General features: G+C 44.4%; 1 protein-coding gene across 1 annotated transcript; it reads right to left on the bottom strand.

Moving 5' to 3' along the window:
- Positions 1-2,987: 2,987 nt before the first annotated feature.
- On the bottom strand, positions 2,988-12,494 carry HSPA13 (heat shock protein family A (Hsp70) member 13). Its single transcript, XM_054628217.2, has 5 exons — positions 12,358-12,494; positions 10,509-10,849; positions 7,996-8,209; positions 7,253-7,420; positions 2,988-6,310 (listed from the first exon to the last, which is right to left on the bottom strand). Exons 1-5 carry the CDS (start codon positions 12,452-12,454, stop codon positions 5,655-5,657), a joined length of 1,476 nt encoding a protein of 491 aa, XP_054484192.2. The 5' UTR covers positions 12,455-12,494; the 3' UTR covers positions 2,988-5,654.
- Between the last annotated feature and the right edge of the window lie 3,178 nt (positions 12,495-15,672).

The raw sequence follows: 15,672 nt of genomic DNA, 5'->3' as shown, positions 1-15,672 counted from the left end.
ACTGTGGGAGGTGCTGGAATTATGTGACCTAAAGGATTTTGTCCAGTCACTGCCAAAGAAGCTCCTCCAGGAGATTTCAGAAGGTGGTGAAAATCTCAGGTACAGAATCAAGCAAGTGCTAAGGCTGTTATTTTCCAGTACTGTAAAACTTTGTGATCCTTCCAGAGAATTTACTTCAGAAGGTATCAGGATAGAAATGACACATCTCCTGTCATTCTTAGTAGAACTATTCTGGTAGTGCAAATTTGCAAATTTTTTTGAGGTGACCAACTGGTCACAGTGGTATAAATCCTGATGGCCTGTGCTGTATGAGAACCAAGGGAGTAGACTATTTTCAGCTCAAGTGTATAAGTAAGTGTAAAGAAGGGGGGCGTGGTGTTGGAACTCATGCAGCACCTCATTAAATTTGGGTAGAAAAGTGCTCATTTATTTAAATTTAAAAAAATAAACCAGGGAAAAAAACCACCACCAACTAGAAAGAACCAAAAAAGACCCCAACAAATTCAAAACCCACCAAAGTCCAGAGAGCTTATTCTTTTGTTCTATTTGCTTAAGCAAAACAACTCACTTTTAACTTTGAAACATTAACCCATAGTTATGCAAGGAGGGTGACACTTGAAATAAAAGAACTCTAAACTGAGGAGACAAATATTGAAGCTTTCAGCAACTAAGGAACAGGTCTTAAGTAATGTACTGAGTATCAACCTGAATTTTTCAGACAGATCATTTTCAGGAGGACATTTCTAGAAGGCACATACTACAGCTAAGATATAGAAGTATCCAAACTGTAACACTGAACATTATTAAAAAGTGGTTCAGCATTCAATCTGGCTCATTTCTAGTGCCCACTATAATGTGAATATAAAACTGAAGACTCTTTTAAGATTCAAAGTTCAGCCATGGGTGTTGAAGAGTCCTACCTTAACTACTATTGATATGCTGAGCAAGAAGAAATAAAATTCCAAAGCAGGATGAACATATTTCAGCAGTCTTTTCAGAAGCATCAAGTATTGTTAGGAAAGAAGTACAGACATGCTCCACAGTAATCTCAGCTTTATCTTGTGCTCCCTTTCCTCCAAGTGCCTCACTTGCCCTTCTCAAGTGTATTTTTAACAGTGTTGGGCAGAGACAGCTGGTCTGTCTGGCCCATGCTTTGCTATGGAAGACAAAAATCTGGTTCTAGATGAGGTGAAGCTTCTGTTGACATGGAAACAGAAATAACTTTGTGCAGTCCACCATCAAAAGAGTTTCACAACTGCACAGCATTAACTAGAGCCCACAGGTTACACACAGTCATGCATTCAGAGAGGTAAGTTCTGATAAGCCATTTGAAAAATAAATTACTTCCTTGAAATACTTCCTTGAAATAATTCCCATCATCCAGAGATATCCTTACTAGGACTGGAAAATGTGGCTGAAGAGCTGATTTTTCTTCTGTAATTTTTCTGCTCTTGAATTGTAGAGTGCTTGTTCTGGATGCATGAAGAATTCTAGAATATGATACACCACACACTTTGTTACAGTGAAAAAGTGACTTTTCTGAAATGGTTGCATAGGCTGGGATAAGAAGATGATGAAAACTAGTAAGAGAATTCTGAAGGAATGCTCAGAGGATCTCTGGCATTCCATATATATAGGTGCAGTATTTTATATTCCATATAAAACAACTGACTTACTCAAGAGCTCCTTGCAGCATTGCTGTTTACTACAGCTCCAATCTGTATATATTGCTCAGGTTACTTAAAATTCAGATTTTATACAAATCTCCTGTTTTTATCATATCGGCACTAGGACAACAGAATGAAGCAGGGATGAATTTACATGGCATATGCTAAAACTTTTGCATTAGTAAAGACTGATTGAAAAATAAATCTTGCTGTTGACATGCTGCTCTTAATCTAAGTTGCCCTGATATTATGCACATTTAGTTACTAATTCTTATTATGATTACACATTCAGGAAAAAACAAAACTGCTTGTTGTGTGGACACAGAGACAGATGTCCCTTGGGGCTAATTTTTAAGATATACACATCCCCCCATGTATTCTTACGTAGTTCTTGAGGCAATAAATGTGCCCCATTAAGTCACTTTTCCGTTTGTGATTTCTGAAAAACTGTAAACCACATCTCACATATCTAACTGAACATTACAAAATCTCATTGTGAAAGAATCCCAAAGCATGCAGTCAGGTGGAGCTGCCTCTTTGCTGGTAAATATTCATGTGAACCTCCCTATAATTACAGAACCAGGAGAGGTTATGTACACTTACTTGAAGTGTCAGCTAAATATATCTGCTTCTGTAGGCCACATAAGTAGTTATTTCCATTTTTATTGCAGTTCCTGAAGTTCTTGAAATTTAATACTGACATGTAATCAGTCTTTTCTTAAGATCCCCATCAACTGCTTAAAAAAATCCAAAAAAAGGAATAAAGTTCCTGGGTACAGCCCTGTTATATTAGTTTAATACTGACTCCTGGCCAATCAAGTACAATCTTAATTTCTTGCCCAAGAGAAAGTCTTGAGCACATAGGCATGGGGAGGTAGCCATCAGTACATCAGGAACCAATCCCTTTTGCAAGGTCTAGAGAAAACAGTCTGAGGAGAGGCATCAGTGCATGGTAATTTTTACTTTATTTACTTTAATTTGTGGGGAAAGCTTTCTGTGCTTCCTGCCAGGCCAACATTTCCTTTCACTTCCAGCTAGCTTCAGAATGCAGCTGGGAGAGCTGCAGACTGAACAATGGCAAAGCCTGAGAGAAAAGAAAATGCTGGACTAGTGTCAGCAAAGCCATTCCTTCTCTTTCTGCTTTTTGCCAGCTTTGAAACATTTATGAAACACTGTAATTGCTGAGGCTCTGCACTCTACAGCTCCCCAAGACAAGGCAGATGTACAAAGTCTCTCACAGCTGACACAACCTCATCTTCTACACTTCAGAGGAATTTGAGGAACACAGAATTTCCTTGAGAAGGTGAAAGAAGACAGATCCAAGGGGTAGAAATTGCTTTTATTAAAAAAATCTAAAATGTTATTTATAAAATGCATTTCATCATCTGCACTGGGAAACAATTAGGGAACACACAATTGTTGAGGCCTCTTGATGCTTTCAGAATTTCAACTCGCCAAACAAGCCTTAGCTAGAGAAATTGGTTACACACCTACCACCACAGGCAATCATAAGGATCACAGAAAGATTTCAGCCTTCAAGTATCAACTTTTTTACAGAGAGACTTTTGGTAAGCAGCCCATGTGCACACCTGGAAATATCCACTTAGTGCAGTGGACTCGTCTTCAAAATGTAATTGTTTGTGCCAAAATACAGTATTAAAAGATACAAAATAAATAATTCAGAAAAGTTAATAAATAAGGATGCATTGTGATATCCATTGTATAGTAACTTCTCTACTAAAAACTCCAACCTGTATAGATCTCTGAATAAATACCCTTTTGTGGATTTAGTTTTTACAAGTAAACAACCTGCCCTTCCCTTCCAGTTCCCAGATTAACACTGAAGGAGATTCAACTCACCCAGGGTGAAGGAGGATGTGAAAGAAAAATGTACTGCATTTATTTGCTTTGAGAGTTTTAACAGCTCCTACCTAACAAAACTGCCAAAGCTTTTAATAGTTTAACTTCTCTGTGATGTGGTTCTGTTTCTATATAGGTCTGCTTGCTTTACACAGTGCATTAAAGACATGAAGACCAAAGTCCTACTGTAACTCCAGTGGATTTAGAGATAAACTTACAGCAGGGCAGAAGGGAAGGCCACAATGACTCTAAAGAGTTGGTACAGATTTGGACAAACAAATTTAGAAAGCAAAACAAAGGCCTCCAGCAGCAACTGAGGACTGTACTGCATTCATCCATGGTGTCACTGCAGAGGCACTTCTTTCACTGCAGGAGTTTTACTTACTGGAAGCTCCACACTTAGTTGGGGTCACTTTCAAAGAGGCACAAAGGAAGGAAAGAATCCTCAAATAAAAAAAAAAATTCCTTGTTTTCAATGCAGGAAAATTAAGCAGATGTCAGCAGTACTTTGGGAATCCTCTGTCAAGTTAAACAATGCTGATGGAATGGCTGTGTGCAACTATGATTCAATTTAAGAGGTTTTTAATTGGATTACTTCAAAGATGCATTCAGACAATAGCTATGCAAACAGCTGAATCAGCACAACTGATTTATGGCAGTGCCATAAATCAGGCCTGCTGCCAGGAGAGTAATAAGCCTATTTTAATATAGTCATAGGTTAAAACAATAAATCTAAGCCCCACACTTTATCTTAGCAAGGTTAATACAAAATTATTCTGGAGAAGACAAGAAAATCCTTAAAACCACCTGTTACTAGAGCTTACTTGATGAAGACTGGGCTGATGGATGTTAAAACCAGTCTTAGCTGAAAGACATGTTTTTTTGGTAGGAAGTTCCAAGTAGATAATAGAATTCAGCTGGTGCTTGATTATTGCTTAATCCTTCCAAAGAGAACTGTCACCAGTTTTTTTTTTCACATCAGTGACTTTGTTCTCCTCACAACACATTTTCAAGGTATCTGCATGGTGATTTTTTTGCCTCAAAGAGAGGCTTAAGAAGTGCCACCTCAAACCCCGAGTTACACACAACACTGTTTCTTTCCCAAAAGGACAGCTACAACCTCTGTTCCATTTAGAGTAGGGATATGAAAAAACTTGAACCACATAAGAGCTAAAAAGCACAAAGTAGCTGGGTCAATTTTCATTTACTAAGGCTACAGGAACTACATTTCATCCAGGCCATCCCTTCTGTCCCACACTTTCTCCACCAGTACAGTATGGCTTGGGGTGCTTCACAGAGATGTCACACACTTGGAAACGCAGAATGATGAAATTCGTGTTGGTCAAATTCAAGGGAAGACAGGCAGGTGTGGCTTCAAGATACATAAAATCACTGTAGTTTTAAAATAAGGCAGGGGCAGGTATGAATATTTGGCAATATACCCTCGTTCTCTGTGGAGAACATCAGCACCTGTGTTTAACCATCACAGCCAGGTCAGGAATGAAGCCCTTGGAGACCAAGAAACTGCACTGGCAAGAGCCACATTTTCAATAAGGTTTCCTAATCATGGGACAATTTGCCATGGAGCCTCAGCATACCATTATGCTGTTATGAACAGCAGAAGAATCAAGTGAATGCCTCAGTCTCATTTAAGCTGCAAGATGCCTTTAGGAAAGGTGCTTAAATGCTCAAATGGCTCAATCTAATAAATAAGTGTAAGCTGAACACTGCCAGTGCTCTGGCATCAATGCTGCTTCACAGTCCTTCCAAGTAAATACATTGGACCCAGGAATACCTCAGTACCACATCATCTCAAACCTTTGGTCACACTCCCTTGATACTTTACACACCGCTCCAGGATTTGCTAATAAAATTTAGCAAGAAAATGTGGGTGTGTCATCACTGGCATTTTCATCCAATATCCCCTCTCCAAGTAAACACAGCACACTTCAGAACTCGTTTGTACCTTTAAAGTAACATCAAGCTTTAGCACAGGTAGGTGTCCAGTAACACCTAATGGGAACAGGTGAAAATTGAATAGAATGAAGCTAAGATTAGGTTCCATTGCCAGTCAAAAAAGTATGGATCCTTTTGGAGAGCTGGAACGCAATTGAGAAGAGCTTCTTTTCAGTTAAAATTAGTCTTCCGTAAATGTTTGTTAGGGATTTCTATAGCACTGACTTGGAGAGGCCAGGACCCAGCAAGAATTCCCGCTTGGATGGCTACACCCGTCACAACTGCCAGGTCAGGATCTACAGAGGTGTTGGGTTCCTTTCCAAAGAAGTCCCGAATAACTTCACGGATTTTGGGGATCCGTGTGGAGCCTCCGACTAACACAATTTCATCCACTTCAGCTTTGTGCAGGTGCCCTTCCTGCAACACCTGTTCAATGGGCACAAGAATCTTCTCAAAAAGGTCCTTATTTAACATCTCAAACAGCTTCCGAGAGATTTCTGTTTCAAACACGACTTCCACAAAGTTGCCCTCTACTTTGGAAGTGTCTCCAAGATTTTTCAGGCCTTTTGTGTTTTGTGAGGCACTGTGTGTTTCTACCTGGCTTTTTGCGAGTTCTCTTGTCAGCTGGTTTGCTGGCAGAGTCAGCAGCACCCTCAGTGTAGCTGCCTCGTGGACAGTCAGGTTTAATTTAACAGCTTCCACGGCCTGTCTGAGGCGGTGAATCTCCTCCTTCTGTGTTGGCAGAGAACCGAACCTTTGACGGAGCTGATCATATAAATACACCATCAACCTCTGATTGAAATCCTGTCCTCCCAGCTTGTTGTTACCTGAAAGATCAGAATAGAAGGCATCAGACAGAGCGCCTTCAAAGCCCCAGAAAGCAGCACTCTTTCACTGGGAGATGGTGCTCAAGGGCAAGAACAATCACAGAAGGACCATGAGCTCACAGAGCTGTGACAACAGACAAAATTGTTGTCCACTGCACACATGATGGATAATTATTTCCACTGTTTTGTTTTGACTAAAAACAGTAACTCACTTAATGGACCTCTGTCTAACTAAATCAGAGTGAAGCTGCTGAATCTTTCTTGCTGTTCCACTCTAACTGAACTGAGCAGCAGCAGCACCTCACCTCAGAACTTGCTTGCTGAAGGCAACACAGGCAGCTGGCAGTGCACCTCAGAGCTGTGTGCATGCAGGCCAGCTGAAGCATGGCTGTGTCTTCACTAGAGTGACCAAACACTGCTGCCAGAGCTCTGTGCCCAGGGATGAACCATTCATACACCAATCCCAAAAATTCTGGGTTAACGGCCCGCGCATTCCCAAACCCTGCTCAGCTCAACTGGCACCAAACCCCAGGCAAGGATGCACCAAAGCACTGGTCAGTGATCTGCCAACATTCCCAGTTTGGGCAAAGGTGACAGAAAGATTTGAAACAATCCCAACCCCCCAAAAGTTCCGTCACAGTAAGTGTAACATGCACCAGCACTTTATTAGTGGGCTCAGAAGTTAACAGACATGGATAAAATGAAACCACAACTTACAGCCGAAACCTACGACTCTGTGGTCTTAACTGCTGAAATCAGCCAGAAACCTAATTTTGCAGGTTCCATGCAAAATTCCATGAATTTTCATTCCATGAAAATCAGTTGAGAATGCACTGGGAAAACACTCTGCAACATGGCTGGTATGTTTTAAAAGTCCCTCCAACAGCAACTTCAGGTGCACCTTGTCTCCCCCTCCTTGAGAAACAAAAGCATTTTTCTCACCTGCCATGGCTCGTGTGATGAACATCCCCCCCATCTTGTTCAGCAGAGACACGTCCAAAGTTCCTCCACCCAAATCCACCACCAGGACATTAAACACATCAGCTTTGTGCAGCCCATAAGCCATAGCAGCAGCTGTGGGCTCGTTGATTACTCGCAAAACGCTGAGCCCTGTGAGGAGCAGAGACAACAAGCAACACCTCAGCAAACTGCAGTTCTTACATCAGAATGACATTTGCCATTACTTGTTGGGGCTTTTTTAACCACACTCAAGTGTCAGATCTAAAGAAATAGTTTCCTAATCAGTAATATCCAATGAACTCTTTTCCTTACTAAATTCTAAAATAGTACTGCTTCAGCATCAGGGCAAAATCACGAACCATAATGTGCCCAAACACACTCCTTCAGAGAAACCTTGCTAAGGAGATTTATTTCATGCACTCTATTTCTGTTTAAATGATTGTCCAAGGGTGCTCTATATAGTCTCCCTATTTGGAGATGATAAAAAAGACTATTTTCCCTGAAGTAAAACTTACTTCCAGCCATCTATGTCTACATTAGCCAGCTGCACCTGTTGGTACTCAGAAAGTTCTCAGCTGTTCCTCACAATAAGGAGGAATGGGTCCAAAGCATTCTAAGCTTCTCTGTCACCAATTCACTGTTTCTTTATCCTCCACAGAGACCTTACTGTTAGTGAAACAGACCTCAAGCTCTCCAAGAAAAACTCTGGAATAGAGAGACATCACCTGCAAGGTTAGCTGCCTTAATGGTAGAATTCCTCTGCCTTTCATCAAACTCTGCTGGCACGGAGATGACTGCCTTGGAAATGGACATGCCAAGGTTGGCTTCTGCCATTTTCTTCAGTTTCAGCAGCAGCTTAGAGCCAATGCCCTCTGGAGTGATGTGAAAGGTTTCATTAGTTGTCACAGAAAATTCAGCTAATCCATTCTTGTTGACAATCTAGAAGGATAAAGCGACACAACCCCCAAGTGAGAAATCTTCCTATGCTCCCCCACCCTGTTCCCACCAAATATTTTATTTGCATGTAGTCTCTTTATTCTGGAAAAGTTTAAATGTGCTTTTGCCATTTCCGGGCCACTTTTATTCCCTGATTAGGAGGATTATGCAAAACATGCCACTTAAGGGGTGAAAGTATATCCAAACAAATGACACCCACTATGCCCTAGTAAAACACATTAAAAAAAGTTAAGACCTAGAAACTGTGGAGTCAACTTCCAACACCTCATTCAAAGACAGAAGGGATGGTTTTTTAATCATTAGGTTATCTTTCAGGTTTCTGAAAGAAAACAAACAGCTTGGTACTGAAACAGCTTCTCTTAACAATATTAAAAAATAAAAACTCTTCAAAGATCACTTGCAGTACACATTTTTTTAAATTATTTTTTTCAACCAATTCCTCACCATGCTCAAAAAATGCAGGTTGGTTTTTTTTTAAAGCAGCTTTCAAGTTCTGCTGCTGGTCAAGTAAGTAGCAAAGTACTGAAGGAATGAACACATTGGGACAGAGAAGATGTGGCTTTAAAACTTTTCTGGGTTTTGGTTTTTATTGGGGGAAGAGGTTTGTTGATTTCTGTTTGTTTGTGTTTTTATTTTACAATTTTAGGGAGAAGTAAAGTTTCAGCAAAGCACAGTTAACATTTCAAATTTAAATTTATCCTTTCAGAGATGGGACTGGAAGGTTACCCAGAAACACATTTCTCAGTAGGGAAACACAGGGTCCTCTAGAAAATCATTATCAGCTCTCATGCTGAGGTACACAACTTCCACAACCATTTCTTTCTGCTCTCTGGACACCTCTTAGGGTTTTCAGGCACATCAGACTGGGCCATATGACTCAAGGTCTGACAAGATGATGAACCACATTTCAGGTGTCATAGAATCATGCTGGAGGGACCTTACAGCTCATCTCCTTCCAACCCCCTGCCAGTGGCAGGGACACCTTCCACTAGACCAGGTTGCTCAGAACCCATCCAGCCTGGCCTTGAACACTCCCAGGGATGGGGCATCTGCAACTTCTCTGGGAAACCTGTGCCAGAGCCTCACCACCCTCACAGTAAAGAGCATTTTTCCTAATCTCTAATCTAAACCTACTCTCTCTCGGCTTGAAGCCATTCCCTCTTGTCCTTTCACTCCATCCTCTTGTCAGAAGTCCCTCTCCATCTTTCTGGTGGGTTCCCTTCAGGTAGTGGTAGGCCCCAGTTGTCAGGACCCAGGACATCCCTCTGGCTGTCTTGAGCAGCCAAGACTTCTGCCAGGGGTCTCAGAGACCCTGGCATGGAGCCCAAAATGCCTGTGGTTTTGATTATCACCCATGGAGAAAATTACCAACCTTATATGAAGATCTGCAAGTCATGACAAATTAAGTAGAATGAGAGTGAATTTATCACAGGGTAAAAAAGTAGATTTTGGGGTTTTTTAGAATGGGGATTCAGGGGGCAAGATGGGGGAATCTGGGCGTGTCCTGCCTTTCTTCTTGTTCTTCTTCTTGGCCTCCATCTTCTACTGTGATGGTGGCACTTTTAGATTGGTTTAGAGTAGAAGCTCACTGTCTAACATAGGTGACAGGTATTGGAAAGTAATTGTAAACACTGTACATGTAGTTTTTAGTATAAAGACATAACAGGGCCCCAGGGGCAGGCAGAGTGCCTCTGACTGTCCTGCTGAGCAGACCTTGGCAGGGCAGGAGAAAGAATTTTATAGATGAGATACAATAAACAACCTTGAGACCAAGAACTGAAGAGCTCTGACTCCTTCTTCAAGCGCCAGGCTAAGAAAAGACTTTTTAACATTTCTCAGGGTCACTCTGACCAGCTACAGACCCTGACACCCAGTTAGGTCACCCCAGAGCCTGCTCTTTCCATGCTGAACAATCCCAGTTCTCTCAGCCCTTCCTGCCAGCAGAGCTGCTCCATCCCTGTGATCCCCTTGGTGCCTGCTGTGGCCTGGCTCCAGCAGGTCCCTGTCCTTGCTGTGCTGGAGCCCAGAGCTGATGCAGCCCTGCAGGTGGGGTCTCAGCAGAGGGGGCAGAGGGGCAGAATCCCCTCCCTGCCCTGCTGCCCACGGGGCTCTGCATGAGCCCAGCACACGGGGGGCTCTGGGCTCCCAATGGCCAGGGCATGGCCAGCCTCTCACCCACCAGCACCCCCAGGGCTGCTCTGGATCTCCATGCCCAGCCTGGATTGCATCCTGCAGGACATCCCTTACTGCCTGGAGGGAACTGCAGGTGGTGGGTGCTTACCTTAAAGGGATACCTGCTGCTTTCACTCTGCAGCTCCTCTGGAGTGAAGACTTTCCCGATGAACCTCTTGGCATCATAGATGGTGTTCTGGGGGTTGGCATCAGCCAGCTCCAGGCCCTGGTATCCCACGTGCACGCCTGTGTCCGTGAAGGAGACGACGCTGGGGATGCTGCTGTGGCCGCTCTCGTCCACGATGACCCTGACGGCGCCGCTGCCCGGCAGGAACACGCCCACGGAGCAGTAGGTGGTGCCCAGGTCGATCCCAATCACCCTGGGCGTGGGCATGGGCAGGTACTGCTGTGCCAGGTAGCTGGCTAAGAGCAGGGCCAGCACAGCAGAGCCTGAAACACCGAGTTGGGAACAGCAGGGTTAGGGCATCAACTCTGCAAACCCACACGAGTGACTCTGTATGACACCTCCCGCCGCTTTATTTCACACCCCGGAGCCTCGTTAGCTACCTAATTAGTTTTTAATTTCCTGCTCAACAGAGAGTGGCTAAGAGTCAAGAATTTAAGGCATTAAATATTAAACTGATCAAAGAAAAAAAAGGCCAAGAGACAGCCGAGCCAAAAATATCACCATGCTGTAATAATTCTGTTTCTCTCTGCATGTTACTGCAATAACACAGGCTAATTAGTATTTCTGCAGGAGCTGCCTATGAATGACCCCAAAAGGACATTGAGTTAATGGGGCCACCCAAAATCACAGTGAAACTACAAACTCACAATTCTAACGCCTCCAGCTTCACCAAAAGTCTAAAAATAAGGGGAGAGAAATCCATAGTACCTCATTCTGCTTCAGCCATAGATCCCCAAAAAGCGTATCCCCACCTCTGTGAATCTTTCCTGTCCCTTGAAACCCAAGGGAAGACCAGTTTATGTGCAGAAGAGTTTGCTGTTTGGCTGATTTTCTTTTAATTTTACTTACAATCAACAAACACACGAAACCCAAAATTCTAGCATCAAGTAATGCCTCAGATGATTACCAAAAAAAAAAATCACCAACAAACAAAATCTCAACAGGAAATGTAAATAAGTTAAATTTCAAAGAACGGGTGACCTCTTTTTTTCCCAGGAGGCCATTGTAGTGCTTCAAACAGACTGGCTGGAGAGCTCTGGCTTGCTATGGGCTGCAAATCTTCCCAGATATTTCTGAGCAATATCTGGGAAAAATTCCCAGATATTCCACTGAGCAGGCTGGCTTTCACAGAATCGCACAATGGGTCAGGCTGGAAAGGACCACAGTAGATCATCTGGTCCCACCTCCCTGCTCAAGCAGGATCATCCCAGAGCACGTGGCACAGGATTGTGTCCAGACACTCCTGGAATATCTCCAGTGAGGGAGACCCCACACCCTCTCTGGGGGATCTGTTCCAGTGTTTATTCACTGCACAATGAGGAATTCCTTCCTCATGTTCAGGTGAAAATTTCTATGCATCAACTCCTGCCCGTTGCCCCTTGTCCCATTGCTGGGCACCACTGAGCAGAGCCTGGTCCCTGGTCTGACCTTTTCCTGCAGACACTGGGAAGAATATATTGATGGCAATGGGAAGAATACATTGATGAGGTTCCCTCTCTTCTCGAGGCCCAACAGCCCCAGCCCCTTGGCCTTTGCTTCTAAAAGGTCCAGTCCCCTCCTCATCTTTGCTGCCCTCCGCTGGACCCGCTCGAGGAGTCCCATGTCTCTCCTGCACAGAGGAGCCCAGAATCGGACACAGCACAAGACAGAGAGCACGGGAAGCTCGTGCCACCCTGGAGAGCCAGCCCGGAGCGACATCGGCGGCAGAAAGACGCGAGAGCGGAATCAAAACTCCCCAAAAGCCCACAGCCCAGCCGCGCCACCGCCTCACCCAGCACAGCCATCTGCCCCGCCATGTCTGCCCGTGGCTCCGGCGCTGACGGCTCTTTCCGGGCCGCGCGGGGCACGCTGGGAACGGTAGTACGCATATCCCGTCAGCCTCGCTGTTGCTATGTGCGAGAAAACCACAACTCCCAGTGCGCATCGCGGCGCGGCCGGTTCCGGCGGGTACCAGCCAATGGGCGGAGAGGCGCGTTACCCGTTAGCAGGGAAGGGGGTGTGTGCCCTCAGCGGCGCATGTGCAGGTCTGAGCCGGGGGGTGGGTCGCGGTGGCTGCTGGGAGCTGTAGTCCCGGGCCCCAGTGCCATGGTGCTCTGCGGCCTCCCGCCAGCGTGAGGCGTCAGAGACCGCGGCTGTGGCGGTGCCGGAGCAGAGCGTCTTCCTTTATCCCCCTCGGTCTTCATCTAGAAAGTGCCGAAACCCCCTGTGCAAGGGTTTCGACAGAGCCTGGCCGTGGTGTCTTTCACACGGCCAAGAGCCAGGTTCGGAAAGGAGACGTTGTTTATTCTGCTCAGGGTGCAAGGCAGAAGCTTTCCACAAATGAAGCTCACCGGTTCTCAAAACTTTACAATAAATATGCATTTCAGCAAACAAATCATAGTTCACTGGCTACAAGTTACCTAGTTCTCTTATTAATGGTAAGGGGACATTTGCTTCTTGCCCACCTGGCATTTAGAGAAGGAAGGAGAATGCAGGTGAAACCTCAAATGTGTCCTGGAGGGGCAGAATTGGCAACCACTTTAAGAAATGCAGTGTGAACCAAACTCTGTGCTTTGCTTCTCATCACTTGTCCCTGTCCTGTCCTGTCCTGTCCTGTCCTGTCCTGTCCTGTCCTGTCCTGTCCTCTCCTCTCCTCTCCTCTCCTCTCCTCTCCTCTCCTCTCCTCTCCTCCTCTCTCCCTCTCCCTCTCCCTCTCCTCAGGTTTCTGTTTCATGCAGAAGTTTAAGTTAGAAGGTTTTAAATAGAAAAAATATTCATAAATGAGTAGCTGGTAACAAATAATATAGTGGAAGAAAAGTTAGACTAAATCCTATTGCAGTTACCATCTCCAGCATCTCTGTTTCTCCTAAGTGATGGAAAGACACATAACCAAAAGTAATTCCCAGGAGCTCGCTTCTTCTACATGCATAGAAAGTGTCACTGCTTTAAATTAATAGTAAAAAATGCACTCATCCTCCAGTTATGGTTAACATATAGTGGTGTGCTTCATTCTCAGCATGAGAAGGTGGAAAATCTTTGGAAAGGAGAGAAAATGTTAAACCATTCAGCCTTCTTAATGATTGATGATCTGACTGTTTTCCAATTACTTAGGTAACTTAATTTCTTTTGGATACTTTAATAATTGCTCTTGAAGAGGGACCATTGCAATTTTGCTCATTCTCTAAGTGGGGGGAAACTCATAATAGTTGTTTACAGTATTTCTTCATCTCATGAGTGGGCACTTTGTGTTTTATGCCACTGTCAGTGGATGGTGAGCAGAAAAAAAAGTTTTAGCACCAACAGGGCATACAATCAAACTGGATTTTGCTCATGATTTTGATATTCAATAGCAGCTTTTTTTTTTAATACATGGGGACCATCTGAAATATGACGCTGCAGAGTGCAGAAATGTAGGGATGTGTTTTTAAAAAGTGCTGATACAAGCCCCTCATTTCAGAGATTTTTCCTTTTCTGGAGCAGAGGTGGGGCTTTGGTTTTTGTCCTTGAGGCTAAACCTCTAAGAGACTTTGGGATCACTGGTTACCATACCTGCCCAAGGACAGAACTCAAATGCCCTTTTTTTTTCCTGTGTAATTTCCGTTCTATTTCTCTTTAGCAGAGCAGCTTAATGAATTCAGTGTCAGTCAAGGCCTCCCCATCTGACTGACTCCCTGGAGGCCTGGCTGTTCCTGGGGAGTCAAGTCAAGGGGAGCATCTCAGCAGGCTTTCTGCCCTGCAGCAAGGCTCTGCCATGCCAGAAGCTTCTGCAGAAGCCACTGACTCCCCTGTAGCTGCGTTGGGCTGCTGCAGAATTTGAGGGCTCAGTCCACCACAAGTGTTCTGTAGTCCCTTGAGCACATGGTCTTCAGCAAGTGTGTGTCAGAACCCAGAACATATCTCTGGCTGTCTTGAGCAGCCAAGACCCCTGCCAGGGGTCTCAGATACCCAACACACCTGTGGTTTTGATTATGACCCGTGGAGCAAATTACCAACCTTATATGAAGATCAGCAAGCCACAACAGTTTAGGCAGAATAATAGTGAAGTTATCACGGGGTGGAAAAGTAGATTTTGGGGTTTCTGGAATGGGGGTTCAGGAGGCAAGATGGAGGCAACAGGGCATGTCCAGCCTTTCTTCTTCTTCTTCTTGGCCTCCATCTTCTACTGTGATGGTGACACTTTTAGATTGGTCTAGAGTAGAAGCTCACTGTCTAACATAGGTGATAGGTATTGGAAAGTTATGGTAAACATTGTACATGTAGTTTTTAGGATAAAGATATAACACCGCCCCGGGGGCAGGCAATGTGTCTGGAACTGTCCTGCTGGACTAACCTCAGCAGGACAGGAGAAAGAATTTTATAGATAAGATACAATAAACAACCTTGAGACCGAGAAATGAAGAGCTCTGACTCCTTCTTTGAGCACTGGGCTGGGAAAAGAGACTTTTGAACTTTTCTCGGGGTAACTCTGACAAGCAGAGACCCCGACAGATGTGCTTAAAAGAAGTCCACAAGTGCCTAATTATTCCCCTCCATGTCTTCTCCATGACCTAATTAAGACCTGCTCATGGATACTCCTGGACTCTGCACAGTGATGCCAGACTTGTCTTGCATCTCCAAAACAGGCAGAACTAATCCTGGTGACCTTGCCCTTGTGTTTTTGGGCATTACCACTGTGTCTTCTGTATCACCTTTTTTTACCTACTCTCCTTTGTGAGAGGGAGGCCTGTCTCCATTTTCCTCCATTATCTGAGGGAGTGCTAGACTCAGGAATGGGTTGCTCAGGAACAGAGGGAAACATTCAGTTTTTCTGGAGAAAACAGCTTGATTCTGCACAGAATAATTCAATATTCATTGGGCAGTAGAGGGAGAGGCTTACCTGACTGAGAGAGAAAGCTATGGAGCCTCTGCCCCACAGAGTGGGGGGGCATTTATGCTTTCTCCTCATGGGCAAAGCATAAATGTGTTTGGGGCAGACACTGGCAGGCTGCTCTTTGTTCTCCTGGAATGCTGTGCTTTTGCCACTTCCCTGTGACAGCAGGCAGGGCACATACTCCGTGGTGAGCACCCTCACCTGAGGGTGGGCAGTGCAGGCTCAGACCTGCACAAC

This window comes from Agelaius phoeniceus, chromosome 2 (genome assembly GCF_051311805.1).
Source record: "Agelaius phoeniceus isolate bAgePho1 chromosome 2, bAgePho1.hap1, whole genome shotgun sequence".
Lineage (NCBI taxonomy): Eukaryota > Metazoa > Chordata > Aves > Passeriformes > Icteridae > Agelaius > Agelaius phoeniceus.
Note: the sequence above shows the minus strand (reverse complement) of the source record. Positions and strands in the feature narration are given on the sequence as shown.

Excerpts from the sequence above, each read along its gene's own strand:
- HSPA13 (XM_054628217.2), bottom strand. The coding sequence starts at position 12,454 with ATGCGTACTACCGTTCCCAGCGTGCCCCGCGCGGCCCGGAAAGAGCCG. Across the intron at positions 10,850-12,357 it reads GGGGCAGATGGCTGTGCTGG|GCTCTGCTGTGCTGGCCCTG; the intron begins GTGAGGCGGTGG and ends TCGGTGTTTCAG. Across the intron at positions 7,421-7,995 it reads TAAGGCAGCTAACCTTGCAG|GGCTCAGCGTTTTGCGAGTA; the intron begins GTGATGTCTCTC and ends TGCTCCTCACAG.